Source organism: Delphinapterus leucas, chromosome 3 (genome assembly GCF_059928025.1).
Source record: "Delphinapterus leucas isolate spDelLeu-1000000601 "Yukka" chromosome 3, BTC_Dleu_Yukka2, whole genome shotgun sequence".
NCBI lineage: Eukaryota > Metazoa > Chordata > Mammalia > Artiodactyla > Monodontidae > Delphinapterus > Delphinapterus leucas.
This window is the reverse complement of record NC_143131.1, coordinates 117,661,939-117,676,138: the sequence shown is the minus strand read 5'-3', so window position 1 is coordinate 117,676,138 and position 14,200 is coordinate 117,661,939. Positions and strand designations below refer to the sequence as shown.

The 14,200-nt window shown below is 55.2% G+C and overlaps 2 protein-coding genes across 10 annotated transcripts in view; both read left to right on the top strand.

Moving 5' to 3' along the window:
- The first annotated feature begins 174 nt into the window (after positions 1–174).
- MZB1 (marginal zone B and B1 cell specific protein) lies at positions 175–2,288 on the top strand. The gene is made up of 4 exons (XM_022588925.2): positions 175–373; positions 1,236–1,360; positions 1,719–1,829; positions 1,920–2,288. Exons 1-4 carry the CDS (start codon positions 200–202, stop codon positions 2,074–2,076), a joined length of 567 nt encoding a protein of 188 aa, XP_022444633.2. The 5' UTR covers positions 175–199; the 3' UTR covers positions 2,077–2,288.
- A 116-nt stretch (positions 2,289–2,404) lies between these two features.
- The window catches only part of SLC23A1 (solute carrier family 23 member 1), a 16,680-nt gene continuing 4,884 nt past the window's right edge, over positions 2,405–14,200 (top strand). Inside the window, exons 1-15 of one of the 9 annotated variants that reach the window (XM_089908482.1) lie at positions 2,405–3,711; positions 4,776–4,837; positions 5,460–5,594; positions 6,034–6,191; positions 6,927–7,015; positions 7,182–7,249; positions 7,418–7,599; positions 7,731–7,851; positions 8,112–8,268; positions 8,590–8,737; positions 9,484–9,589; positions 9,842–9,971; positions 10,065–10,208; positions 10,714–10,809; positions 13,671–13,937. In XM_089908482.1, coding sequence (XP_089764608.1) covers positions 3,630–3,711; positions 4,776–4,837; positions 5,460–5,594; positions 6,034–6,191; positions 6,927–7,015; positions 7,182–7,249; positions 7,418–7,599; positions 7,731–7,851; positions 8,112–8,268; positions 8,590–8,737; positions 9,484–9,589; positions 9,842–9,971; positions 10,065–10,208; positions 10,714–10,809; positions 13,671–13,918 — 1,926 coding nt within the window. In that variant the 5' untranslated portion in view covers positions 2,405–3,629 and the 3' untranslated portion in view covers positions 13,919–13,937. Of the gene's footprint in view, positions 3,712–3,871; positions 4,591–4,775; positions 4,838–4,979; positions 5,595–6,033; positions 6,192–6,926; positions 7,016–7,181; positions 7,250–7,417; positions 7,600–7,730; positions 7,852–8,111; positions 8,269–8,589; positions 8,738–9,483; positions 9,590–9,817; positions 9,972–10,064; positions 10,209–10,288; positions 10,388–10,713; positions 10,811–13,670; positions 13,938–14,200 lie in introns of those variants that run through there. The other 8 variants (XR_016392477.1, XR_016392476.1, XM_022588921.2 and 5 more) reach the window with 8 other exon arrangements.

The window sequence follows — 14,200 nt, the reverse complement described above, 5'->3', positions numbered from 1 at the left end:
GCTGGAACCACGGGGTCCCACAAGAGGAAGTGCGCGCAGTGTCTGCAGGGCCCTGGGGGAAGGGAGAGAACGGGAGGGTGAGGTGTCGGTTTCCCATTGGTCTGGGGCAGGCTCTCTGCAGCAACCCCCACTGCGCATACACACCTGCACCCCTGCACCCCAACCACAGTCCCTGCTCGCTGAGCCAGCTCCACAGACCATGAGGCTGTCGCCGCTGTTGCTGCTGCTGCTGGGGGCCTGGACCATCCCAGGGGGCCTTGGGGACAGGGCCCTGCTCACAGCCACCGCCCCTGAGCTGGATGATGAAGAGAAGTTCTCAGCACACATGCCTGCTCACCTGCGCTGTGACGCCTGCAGGGTAGTGGCCTACCAGGTGAGCCCCCCACCCCCTCGCCGCCCGCGAGCAGTTATCCTGCCCCTACCCAGGCCCCCACCCAAGCCAGACCCCTCCATCTACCTCAGATTCCACCGCTGGCCTTGGATCCCCAAAACCCGCCCCCCCGCAAGGCATCGAGCTAGACTCAGCCTTCCATGATATTGCCATCTTCACCTCACTGGCACTGGCCTGCCTCAGTTTACCTATCTGTCTGCCCAACAAAGAGCAGGCGATCTCTGGGACACCAGGGAGTCACTAGCTTGTCCTCTCGGACTCCTCCCTTTCTAGAACCACCCTTAAGTCTGGACTCCTTCCCAAAGCATGACTGGGGAGCATTGGTGTATGTGTACACGTGTGCATGTTTGTCAGTCCCATGAGTCCATGAGCATGTGTGTGTCTTGAGTTCACATACAAACCTGTCACGCGTGCCTGAGTACTTGTGTGTGTCTGTGTGACTGTGTGCACGCGCACGCACACGGGGGCTATGAGTACACGTGTCACTGAAGACTGGGAGGTTGTTTTTCTTTCCTTGTTCTTGTGGTTTCAAATAGTGTGTGCTGATGGGCAGGTGTTACCTGGGGGAGGGGCTCCAATGCCCAGGCCTAATTCTCCACCTCAGTGTTTCCCACCCACCTCCCATCCCAAGGCAGCGGATCTTGCCTCAGCTGGCGTGGTCCCAGCTTTCTGGACCTGGGGGAGGGCCGTGAAGCCTGCCTCACAGGTGCTTCCTGCTCAAAAGGCTCCATTGCCTCGTTCTTCCTCAGAGACACAGGCTTCTGTCCCCGCCCCCAGCCCAATCACCCCTCCTTTCACGCTGAGCAGTTCTGAAGCCCTGGTTCTCAACCCCTCCTTGGTCCAGATGTGGCAGCATCTGACAAGGGCAGAGGCCAAGCTTCACACCCTGGACTCCGGGGGCCGTGGCAAGCTGAGCGAGTCGGTATACACAGACGTCCTGGACCAGAGCTGCTCCCAGACCTGGCAGGGGTGAGTTGAAAATCTGGCCCCTGCCCCCCCTCCTCCAGGGGCAGGCTGATAAGTGGGGCTTCTCATTCTCCCACTCACACACCACACACACTCCACTAGGGCTCTGGCCCAAGGGTGTGGACTGGCTGGGACAGAGTCTGAGCTCTGGAGCTGGGAGCAAGTAGAAGAGTAAGGTGGCCAGGAGACAAGGTTGCTGTGTGACTTTGGGTCCGGAGTTTCCCCTTTCTGGTCCTTAGTTTTTCAGCAAGGAGGATCAGAATCTGGGCACTAAACTCGGCAGATGCCCAGCGTGCCCAGCTTCATTCATGTGCTGATGGGCTCCACTAATGCTGTCTCCCTCTCCTCCCACTGCCTCCAGCTACGGAGTTGGAGAAGTGGACCAGGTGAAACGTCTCATGGGCCCAGGACTTAGGAAGGGGCCGGAGCCGAGCATCAGTGTGATCATCATGGGGGCGCCGTGGCCCACGAGGTCATGACTGGAGGATTGGGGTGGGATGGAGCCTTGGTCTGCCCCACTGCGGGCCGGGCAGAGTCTGAGGCTCCTCCTGGGCTCCCCTAGGCTCTCCAAGACATGCTTTCACTACCTGGGGGAGTTTGGAGAAGACCAGATCTATGAAGCCCACCAACAAGGTCAAGGGGCCCTGGAGGCATTGCTGTGTGGAGGCCACCGGGGGGCCTGCTCAGAGGAGGCACCAGTCACAAGGGCAGAGCTCTAGTCCAGCTCCTCTTTCCCCTTCCTGGTCAGCCCCTAAAGGGAGCTGGGCTTCCTCTGGATCTGTCCCCTCCTTTCTGCAGGCTGCCTGGAGGGCGGGGAGGCCTTGTTCTTCTGTGCTGCCACTCTCCCTCCCTCCTCCAGCTTCTGGACCCTGGGGCCTGGGGGGCGGCCAAGGCCTTCCCCTCTGGACTCAAATAAAACCAGTGACCTCGATTCCTTCTCTCTGCAAAAGGTGCTTGGGGGGCTGGGAGGATAGACATTGGTGTTTCTGCTGACGTCCCTCCTAGAGAGGGCCAGGTACACATCCCCCACAATTTCCCAGAGGTAAGTGAGATCTGTCATGGCTGGAAATATGAGTGAGCCGTCAAAGGCATATGGAACCAGTTATCTGAACGGTTGAAACCCCAGATCCCTCAGGAGAGAAAAGAGAAGCCAAGGCAAACTCCATAAGCAGGCTGCCTGTGGACACACCCACTGCAACCACTGCGTGCTACTGTGCCCCTCCCAGGACACTAGTCGTCCTGGGTCTACACCAGCAGCTGCTCACTTTCTAGACTCTGCTCTGGCCCCAGCTGGCATGGTTGAGCCCTCGGTGCTCACCTGGGACAGGGCAGGGCAGGGCAGGGCAGGGGCCCTGGAACAGGCTGGATTCAGTATCTTGGCTCTACGTCCTGCTCTCCCCAGAAATTCTCACCTGGGGCCCTTTTCTTAGAAACGGAGAAAAGAGCTCCACCTGGTTCACACCTGGGTCTGGGTATCTGGGGTCAGTGGTGCTACAGCTTACAGATTCATTTGTGTCTCTGATCCTCCAAAGCCCTGGAAAGTGGACAGAACAGACACTCTAATCCCCTGTTGACAGGTGCAGAAACTGGGGCTCAGACAACAAAAGAGGCTCCGGCAGAGTCCCAGGCTGAGCAGTGGCAGGGCTAGGAGGGGATTCAAATTTGGGTAGTGGGGGAAGGTTAGGGCTGAAGGAATGGTGGTGTCCCAGGCAGGCCCTTACCACTCTGCACCCCAGCCCCCTACATTCCATCACCTGTTCCCCATCTTCCTGAGGCCCCTCCTCCTGGCCCTCAGGAGAGAACTCTTAAGCACCAGGAGAGCCAGGGCCCAAGGAATTGGCTGAGCAGTCAGTAGTATCAGGTGTGGAGCCGGGAGCCCATGACGTGCACCTGCGTGGCCCTGTGTTTTTGTGGAGTGATTTAGAGACACTTTGCGTCAGAGTCTAGGTGCTCCAGGTCCATTTGTGTGATTGTGTATCTGAGACCATGTGCAACTTCCCGGCTTTGTCTCCATGTGTGTGGTATGTGGTTTGGGTTGATTTGAGGGTCCAACGGACAATGTGTGGAAGGGGTAGGGCTGTCTCCCCAGCCCCTGGGAAGTACCGGGGAGGAGAGGGCGGGGAGGAGAGTGTCGAGGAGTAGAGGCTTCGAACTGGTCAGATGACTTTGGGAACCTGGGAACAGAAGCCAGAATTTGAGAGGAGAGGACAGGTGGACAGAGGAACGGGCTGGAGGCTGGACAGGCCGTCGGATTCAGATTCGGGGCTGTGACATGAAGCTGCTACCCAGCTGGACAGTGGTGCTGCGGGGGAGGCCTTGGGGCAGGGCCTGGCCATGGGCACAGCGACCCAGAAGTAGGTGGACCCTAATGGGGTTGGGGCAGCGCAGAAGGGAGCAGAATCAGGGCCCTCAGCCCCTGGGCTCTCCCCAGCCCCCAGGAGGGGAAGATAGGCCGGGCCCAGGCCGGCTTCAGCGGCTGCGTGGCAGTCACGCAGGGCCCGGTGCTTAGAAAGGCCCCACAAATCAGTTCAATGCTCTGCTGTTGCTGTTTTTAAATTTATAATACTTTTGCAACAGGGGCACCAGATTTTCATTTTGCACTGGGTCCCACAGATTATGTAGCTGGTCCTGACTGGGAGGGGAAGGGAAGGAATCCTTGTCCTGACACAGAGGACAGAAAAGATCGGGCTAGCCTCGGCAGCTCCTTCTCCGGAGGCCCATCTGTTCTGTGCCTCAGGGACCCTGAGGGGCGAGTGGAGGTGGTGGAGAGGGCAGCCCCGTCTGACATTTAATGTATAAATAACAGCGTGGGCTCAGTAGTTCAGGCCAACCTGAATTTTTGGAATGGCTTTCTAAAACCTTGCTACCTGTGTGGCCTTGGTCAGATCACATCTCCTAAATCTGTTTCCTCAGCTGTAAAAGAGGTTAATGGCACCCAGCACCTGGGGTTAAACATGACAGCACATAGATGTTGCTTGGCACGCAGTTGTTCCTAAATAACGAGATGGGTTATGATGATGTTAATGGTTAACTTTTGAGTAATAAGCAGGGAAGAGCCTCATTCAGAGTGTACCGTAATATGTGCCCATTTTCACTCCCTTTCCTCTCACCTCACCCAGGACCTGGTAAACTTCCAAGGCCGTCTGCTCCTCACCCCCCCTCCGGCCCTCTCTCGGAAAATACCTGTCCCGTGCCCAGGCTCAGGTGCGGGCAAGGAAGAGTGTGCTCGGGAGGTAAATGTGGCAGAGGCTTGGGCAGCCTTTTCCACTGTGGCCGGAGTTAATACGTTACCTGGGCCTGGGCCCTCCTTTCGCAATCAGTGTTGGAGATCTGGTTACAGATTTACTTTGAACAATGTCGGCTATGCGGATTAAAGTCCTCCTTGGCCTTCGTATAAGCAATCCCTTCTTCTCCTCAGGAACTGCTCACACCTGTGCCCCAAAGATGAGGGCCCAGGAGGACCCTGAGGGCCAGACACAGGTGCTGGGGAATGAGGGGAGCGGGTGGGGGCAGGGTGGGGCTGGGGGCCTGAGCAGTCCTTGCTCCCTGGGAGGGCAGAGACAAAGGTTCTGATGAACTGGATCAAGAGTGACTGTCCCAGGCGGAATGTGACAGTTGGGGGAGGGGTGGGGTGGCAGTGGGGTGAAGGAGACTTCTGCTTTGGGACTGGCTCACCCCAGCTTGGGGGCCGGCAGGGGCCCAGCCTACCGCCCCATTAGTGACACCCCAAGGACCTCTAAGGGACAGAGGGGGGACCAGAGTACGTCCAAGAGGGCCTGTCACAGTCTCCAGCCCTCTTTGCCTCCTCTCCTGGTGACCCCGGCCTTCTGACGTATGGGCCCGTTCCCTTGGCTAGAAGGCCCAGGTTCTGAGGGCTCCAGGAGCCAGTACAGCGGACTCATCCCTGCACAAAGCAATGTGAGGTGGGAGCCACGTGTAGCCAGGCCAAGGGGTAGCTGGGTGCATGAGCATTGAGGAAGGGTGGGGACCCCATTCTGAGGAGCTGACAGGCCACTTGGGCTACCTAATTGATTCTGAAGCAGAATGGGCTTTTCTGGTCCCCATCACTCCACGCTGAGTTACTTCTCTCTGCTGCCCCCAGCATGAGTCCCTGGGCTCAGCAGGGACCTCCACGAAGGACCCCCCGACGGCCCTGTGCACAGAGCCCAAGTCTGACATGTTGTACAAGATCGAGGATGTGCCACCCTGGTACCTGTGCGTCCTGCTGGGCTTCCAGGTGGGCATCTCCCCAGGGCCTTCCCAATCCCGCCCTGCCTGCTCCCCAGACCCCTCCCTGGCCAAAGAGGTCATCTTGGGTAACAGGAAGAGAAACCTAAAGTCAGAAGCAGTGACTGTCACCAAGCAGGGGTGGGGAAGAGGCTTGATGGGGCCTGAAAGGGACAAGGTATCACCTGCCAGGTGGAGTGCCGGTGACAGGAAAGGGGGCCCACTCCACAGAAGCTGCAGGAATAACTTGGGGGCAGATTAGTAACCCCCAGAGAGGTGAGCAGTCTCTCTGTGGGAATGCCTTATGGGAGTATCAGTCCTGGGTGGGCACACTGGCAGGGGCGGCACGGGCTCAGGCCCACTGAGGCAGGCGTGAGGACTGTGAGGGTTCCCCTGCCTCCCTGTGAGCTCCGTGGGCCCTGCCTCATGTACTCTCCCCACACCCCTAGCATTACCTGACCTGCTTCAGTGGCACCATCGCTGTGCCCTTCCTCCTGGCTGAGGCGCTGTGTGTGGGCCGTGACCAGTACATGGTCAGCCAGCTCATTGGTACCATCTTCACCTGTGTGGGCATCACCACCCTCATCCAGACCACACTGGGCATCCGGTGAGCTGCCCCACTCCCACCCCTACCCCACCCCACGTAGACACACACGCAGTGATCCACACAGCAGGAGCAGTCTCAGAGGACTCTTGTGGGACAAGAAAAACTGCTATCTGCCCCCACCTGCTGCTTCTGCTTCCAGGCTAGCCTTAGAGCTAGGCGGCTGGGGTCCCACCCTGGACCCCTGGTGTCCCTCAAGGAAAGGGAACGTGCCCTAGCTGGGCTCTCCTCCGTTAAGCCTTACTCTGGGTAATTGGGACCACTCACTCCCCTGCTGCCAGGGCTTGTGTGGGCCTCTTCAGTGGTCCGTCCTCCTGGGGGCCCCCTGCCCCCGCGTGCACAGTCCTAGGCCTGGGTGGCCTAAGGATGGTCATTTGTATGGTGGGAAGATGAAGGAAGGTTGTGAGTGGAGCTTGCATGCAGGAGCTGAGCTGTCCACTTCCGTGCACGTGGCCCCTCACAGTGCAGGAGCTGGTGCTGAGAAGGAAAGGGAGCAGGTTGTGAGCCAGGGGCTCCATCTGTTTTCTTTCTTAGGCCCCCAAAATGTTAGAGTCCTGCCTGGGGCCTCAGTGACTTCCCTCTGTTCTGCCCTTGCCCTTGTTCCTCTGTGTCTCTGTCTCTGTGTGTGATTCTCCCTGTGCCTCGCTCTGTGCCCCTCCCTCCCCATCTCCCCTGTCTCTGTGTTCCTGCCTCCCCACCTCCCACCCTGTCCCTGCTGCTCTGTGCCTCTCTTTCCAGGCTGCCACTGTTCCAGGCCAGCGCCTTTGCATTTCTGGTCCCAGCCAAAGCCATCCTGGCCCTGGAGAGATGGAAATGTCCTCCAGAAGGTGGGCACATTTCTGGGGGCTGCACTGGAGAGGGGAGCCCCAGGAGCCCGGAGGTCTGGGCGACTGTTCCATGTCCATACCCCAAGGTGCCTTCAGGGCAACATCTTTACTTTCTCTCTCTGTTCCCCGTGCACGTGTATGTGTGCGTTCCTGTCTATGCCCCCAGAGGAGATCTACGGTAACTGGAGTCTGCCCCTGAATACCTCTCATATTTGGCACCCACGGATACGAGAGGTGGGTTTGCATGTGGGGTAGAAGAGACCTGTACTTGAGGGTGGGACTAGATGGGAGGGAAGGCCACTGCTGAATTGGGGGATATGAGGATGTGGTCCAGGAACATTTTTTTAACATAGAGGTCATGGCTTCTACATGGTGACTTATAGCTGATCTTTGCTTTTCCAGGTCCAGGGTGCAATCATGGTGTCCAGTATGGTAGAGGTGGTGATTGGACTGATGGGGCTGCCTGGGGCCCTGCTCAGTTACATCGGGCCTCTTACAGTCACCCCCACTGTCTCCCTCATTGGTCTCTCTGTCTTCCAAGCTGCTGGTGACCGAGCTGGCTCCCACTGGGGTATCTCAGCTTGGTGAGTGGGCACCAGGCCTGATCCTTGCCCAGCCCCAGTCCCTCAACCCCTTCGTTTCCTGCCCCCTTAGCCTTGGCTCTTGCCCCCAGCCCGGCCTACCAGCCGTTTTCTCTTTGTGCTTCTGTCCCCAGCTCCATTCTCCTGATTGTCCTCTTCTCCCAGTACCTGCGAAATCTCACCTTCTTGCTGCCTGTCTACTGCTGGGGAAAGGGCCTCACTCTCTTCCGCATCCAGATCTTCAAGATGTTTCCCGTGAGGAGCTGACAGGCGGTTCGGGGTGGGACTAGGGCAAGGGCTGGACCTATGTCTAGGGCCAAGGGCAGGGGAAAGGGCAGGGGCAGCAGGGGAGCTAGAGGCAGAGTTGAGGTCCTAGCCAGGGATGGGGGCTGGGGTCTGAGCTGGGGCTGGGGCACAGGCTCGGGCTGGGGCTAGGGCTAAGGTAGGAGCTGGTTAGCCTGGACCAAGACCTCCTGGGCCCTCAGTGCAACCCTCACCCCCCACCCCCACTTCAGATCGTGCTAGCCATCATGACCGTGTGGCTGCTCTGCTATATACTGACCCTGACGGACGTGCTGCCCTCAGACCCCACAGCCTATGGCTTCCAGGCACGAACAGATGCCCGAGGGGACATCGTGGCTATTGCTCCCTGGATCCGCATCCCCTACCCCTGTGAGCAACTCTATCTGGGCCCCTCTGCCTCCAACTGAGACCGTCAGTGAGGCCCCTGGTGACCCCAGTCCAGCTGATGACATAACAAGTATTAGCTGCACATTTATAGCGTGCCAGGCAGAGTGGTGGTGTACCCAAAGTCTCACTCCAGCTTTATGACTCTAAGTGACCCCAAATAAGCTCCCACAACTGTATAGCTCCCACCCCAGCTTGAGATCTCTTTACCCCTTCCCCTGCTCCACCCAAGTACTGCTTAGTCCACGCCCTGACCCACCTAGGAACACTTATTGCATCCAACCTCCCATCTCCCTGTTGATACAGGTCAGTGGGGGCTTCCCACAGTGACTGCGGCTGCTGTGCTGGGAATGTTTAGTGCCACATTAGCAGGCATCATTGAGTCCATCGGAGATTACTATGCTTGTGCCCGCCTGGCTGGCGCACCACCCCCTCCAGTGCACGCTATCAACAGGTATGCCGACCTGCCCTCCCCTGTATCTCATCCCCTCAAGGGTCACTCAGGAAGCAAACGTCCGGACAGAACTGAATCCCAGAGGTGGGGGACAAGGAGTTGGGCAAGTCACTAACTCTCTAGGTTCTCCTCACTTATGAAGTGGAGGCGCTCTCATCACTCTGTGTTGCGAACAGCGGAGGAGACAACGAGTCTAAGGGAAGCTACCGCCACCGACAGCCTTCCACGTGTCTAGCTCTTTCTTTCTCTCTTTATTTATTTGGCTGCACCGGCTCTTAGTTGCAGCACATGGGATCTTTTTAGTTGCGGCATGCGGGCTCTTAGTTGAAGCATGTGAGATCTAGTTCTCTGACCAGGGGTGGAACTGGGGCCCCCCTGCATTGGGAGTGCGGAGTCTTCACTGCTGGACTACCAGGGAAGTCCCCATGTGTCTAGCTCTTGATGTGCGTTCTTATGCAATCCACTAATGGCTCTGTAAGACAGGTACTCTTAATATCCCCATCTGACAGATGAGGAAATTGAAGCCCAGAATCACCTAAGGATTAATTGCCAGGGCAGTGGGACTAGCATTCAGACCTGGGCTCCTGGCTCCCAGACCCACCTCTGGCCCGGAGGGGGGAGTACTACGGACAGACAGTTGCAGCTCACACAGCCCTAGAGACTCTGGCCAGCCTGGCCAGGGCAATGGGAGGACACAGACCAGGCTAGAGCATGGACCAAGGCCCCCACTTGCCCTTTTCTTACAGGGGTATCTTCACCGAAGGCATCTGTTGCATTATCGCAGGGCTGCTGGGCACGGGCAACGGGTCCACCTCGTCCAGCCCCAACATTGGTGTCCTGGGGATTACCAAGGTGCCACAACTAGCCAGAGCAGCACAAAGCCGCGCCCCAATTCCATGTGCCACAGGCCCCGCCCCAAACCTGTCCCTACTTTGGCCTAGCCCCACCCTGCCTTTGACAGGCCTCCCTTGCATCATGCTCTGACCCATATGTACCTTGCTCTTATAACAGGCCCCGCCCACCCACCGTGCCCCTCCCCTCCCACAACTAACCCCGCACAACTTCACCCCCTGGGTCTAGCCCCACCCCTTGGCTCACTGGCAGGTGGGTAGCCGGCGCGTGGTGCAGTATGGTGCGGGTATCATGCTGGTCCTGGGCACCATTGGCAAATTCACAGCCCTCTTCGCCTCGCTCCCTGACCCCATCCTAGGGGGGATGTTCTGCACCCTTTTTGGTGAGTGTTGTGCGTGCTTTTGGGGCGTGGTCGCCGTGTGGTGGAGCCTACCCAGCCTGCGAGGAGCCTCCAGCGGTTCTTTTGTGCTCTCAGGCATGATTACAGCTGTGGGGCTGTCTAACCTGCAGTTCGTGGACATGAACTCCTCCCGCAACCTCTTCGTGCTTGGATTTTCCATGTTCTTCGGGCTCACGCTGCCCAATTACCTGGACTCCAACCCGGATGCCATCAACACAGGTGCCTCCACCTGTCTTACCTGTCTCAGGGTGGGGGAGGTGTGGTGGGCTCGACTCTGAGCATAGCCTCTTCCCTCAAAGGCTCCACACAGCCAGAGCCACAAATCCTGCCCATCTCTGGATGTTAGCAGCTGAGGCTAATTAACAGCTGTTCTTTACTAAGACACCTTCTGTGGACAGGTATGAGCTTTACATATGCTCATTTAATTTTCACAACAGCTCCATGAGACAAATACTATTACCATCTTCATGTTACAGGTGAGAAAAGTGAGGTTCAGATGGGTTAAATGATTTGTTGCAAGACAAGTAGCAACCAGCAAAACTGGGATTTGAATCCAAGGATGGGAGAGGCAGAGGTGTATAATCTTGAAAGTCAAGGTTTTGTACTGTTCCATCTCTGTGCTTGCTCAAGGAAGTCAGCAGGCTGCACCAGTGGGGAGAAAGTCTCTGAGCTCTGTTCTCCAGATGGGGCCGTGACACCCATTAGCCTTTGGCCTATTCCACAGGCATTCCTGAAGTGGACCAGATTCTGACTGTGCTGCTGACCACGGAGATGTTTGTGGGTGGGTGCCTCGCTTTCATACTGGACAACACAGTGCCAGGTATGGGTCAGCCCTGAGAGGGGAACAGAGAACTAGGCTGGACTCAGAGGCAGTCCAGCAGATGTCTCCTGAGCTGGAGCTGTGGCCAGGTCAGATGCAATGCCTCAGGCCCTGCAGGGAGAAGCAGGAACGGATGGGCCGGAGGGAGAGACCACCAGCCTGATAGAGGCACAGGCTTCCCTCTTAGTCTTGAAGAGGGTGTGGCTAGGAGAGTCATTCCCGGGCCCTGTAAATTGTTTCTTTTCCATTTCTTTGTTGCCACTGGGTTGAGGGTTGCTTTTGCTTTCTTAGAGTAGGACAGATGGAAATGTAGCATCAGTATGTTGGCAAAATTCACTCCAAATATGCCAGTGACTTATGCTGGCTACTAGAAGAGCCCCTAACGTTTCTCTTTGGTATCAGGGCTTTTTACAGGGATCATGGAAGATACTTTGTGGGGTCCCTGAGAATCCTCCTGACCCATGTTTATGTGCCCAGGAAATATATAAAAACTAAATGTCACCAGGTGCTCTAACTATTAATAAGAATAGTTAGCATTTACCAAACACTTATGGGTCAGGCATGGAGCTAAATGTCTCCTTTCATCCTCACAAACTATCCTGTGAGGCAGAGACTATCAACACCACTTTATATGAGAAAAAAGAATCGGAGGTTAGGTGACTCACCGAAGGTCACAAAACTTGCTGATTTAAAACGCTGCAAATTTGGGATTTAAACAAGTCCATCTGATGCAGTTAGTCCAAGGCCTGTGTCCCAGCCACTCCACCACAGTGCCTCTGCTAGAGAGTTTCAGGGGAAGTGTAAGATCAAGGAAAGCTCCGTAGAGACGGGCTAGATCGCATCAGTCCACAGAGATGACAGATGGAGGATGATAGCTCTCCATCTTCTGCGACTTAACAGCCTAAACATAGCTGACCCCACTTGCTTTCCCCTCTCTGAAGACACAAGTGTCTATTCAGAGCACAGGAATCAGCGGCTGGCTATGCACAGCTGGTGGGTTAGAGTTTGGGCAGGGAAGGGCCAGGACTCCCTGGCACTTTCAGGGATTTTAGATAGCATCAGATGAGGGAGCTTTTGGTAGCAGCTATCACTTGGATGGATGGGTGATACCTGACCATGGTACCCCCCTCGCCCACCAGAGGAAGCTGAGGTGGGACCTGGAGAAGCTCATCCTGCGGACATGAGACAGGGAAGTGGCAACCTCAATGCCTAGGGAATCCACGGAGATAGAGGCCGTCTGGGTGGGCAGCTGTACAGAGGGGTCTGTGATTTGGGCAGCTGGATTAAGCCACCCAGTTGTTAACAGCCTCAGAGTGCCTGAGTTCCTCACATCTCTATCCTTCAACCCAGCTGCCCATCAGCAACCATCTCTGCCAATGATCAATACATGTATTATGCTACATAATCTTCAACAGTCCTTCAATGTGCATGATGAGGAGTCTGAAGCTCAGAGTGGTTAAATCACTTGCCTAAGGTCACACAACCTGGTTTCAAGCCCAGGTCTGGCTGGCTCAGAACCTTGTCCTCAACAATGGAATTACAGAGCTTTATTCTGTAGGATGGGTACATTTTGCTGATAGACCACTTTGCATTTGCTCTTACTCTTTACCTACCCACAGACCAACCTTAGAGGGGCAGTAAGTTTAGTTCAGCAAGTGCTACTGGAGCAAGCACGGCCCCGAGTTAGATACTTAAGGGTAAAAAACATTAAGTCAACAAGATAGGAAGGAAAACTGGGTTTAAAGCAATTTAGAGCAATGAGGTGAATAAGCCTGGGCTGGAGTCATCTGGAGGGCTTCCTGGATGATTCTGGGTGGGGCCAAGAAGATTAGGACTTGGAGAAGCACCGGAGACGGCAACACAGGTAGGGATGTGGAGGGGAGGCGAGGGAGTGCCGGGCTGGCTCTTGTGTCCCAGCAGTGGTGAGGAGTGGGGCCATCAGTCACCTCAGTCCTGTGCCACAGCTGCAGCTCTTCTCCCTCCACTCTGCCCACCTGTGCTCTTTGTGCAGTCAGGCCCAGCTCAAACAGTACCTCCTCCAAGTGGTCTTCTCTAAGGACGCCCGCCCTCCCTCAGTGCCCTCTCCTCTGAGACTTTGGGACACATTTGGTTTCTCTATTCATGGGGCTTTTCAGTCTGGGCTGCCAACGCGTGGAAATCTTTGCACTAGATTTACACTGTCTCACAGTCTTCGGTCAACCCCAGCCCTCTTGTGAAAACCTCAGAGAATTCACACATCCCTCCCATACCTCCTAAAGGAGATTTCCCCTAGTTGTAAAAAATCTCTCTTGCGTATCCCTACCACCAACAAAGATTTTACTTAGCTTGACTTTCTGAAGTTTGCATTATAAAAACAAGAGTTTATTTTCCAAATATGGAATCGTAATATGGAATATTAATACTGATTACAGTGTTTCAAAATATAACTTCCTGCCCTCACAGCAGTCTGAGCATTATTTGGTCCCCACTGGCCCAGCAGACACCAGCCCCATACTCGAGATGCAGGCCGACAGTTACTTAACCGTCTGCCTGCCTCCTTGATCATAAAATTTTGTGTAATAGTGCCTATACACCTCCCACCAATGTTTCAAAGAAATTAGATAATGAAATAAAAGCACTTAGCACAGACCATAGCACACTGTAGATACACAATAAATACTAATTACGTATAACCAGTATCCCTTAGGGTTCCCTAGAGCTCTAGCCAAGTTAAGAGCTGAGATATCACAGATTCAACTTTTCAGGACCAGAGAATTGAGAATCAAGACAACTCCAGAAGTCTACCTTATGACTAGGTTATGGGAAGGGGAGGTAGCAGAGGATTGCTGGCTCTGGTAAGTGACCCCACTGTCCTCTTCCAGGAAGCCCAGAGGAACGAGGTCTGATACAGTGGAAAGCTGGGGCCCATGCCAACAGTGAGATGTCTACCAGCCTGAAGAGCTATGACTTTCCCATCGGGATGAGCATGGTAAAAAGAATTGCCTTTCTGAAATACATTCCTATCTGCCCAGTCTTCAAAGGATTTTCCTCAAGGTCAAAAGACCAGCTTCCAGTTCCAGAAGGTACCCCACAAAATACAGAAACTGGGTCTGTGTGCACCAAGGTCTGAAAAACTGCGCCCAGGAAAGGTAGGATGTCTGTTAGTCTATGGCTTTTGTGGGAGGGTTGAAAAATCACAACATTCTTATGCTTTAACCAAAGAGAAAACAAAGTACTCAGTTTCCATTTCTGTGACCTATTTGAATATTTTCAATCAGAAGGCATACTGGGTAAGAAGTCAATATACATATGTGGAACTCCTTAGCCATTTTATAGTGACAGTGGAACTTCCCAACAGGTGTGGGCCAGTAACCTTGTAGGAGGTTACAAGTATACTGAAGTATTGATCCCT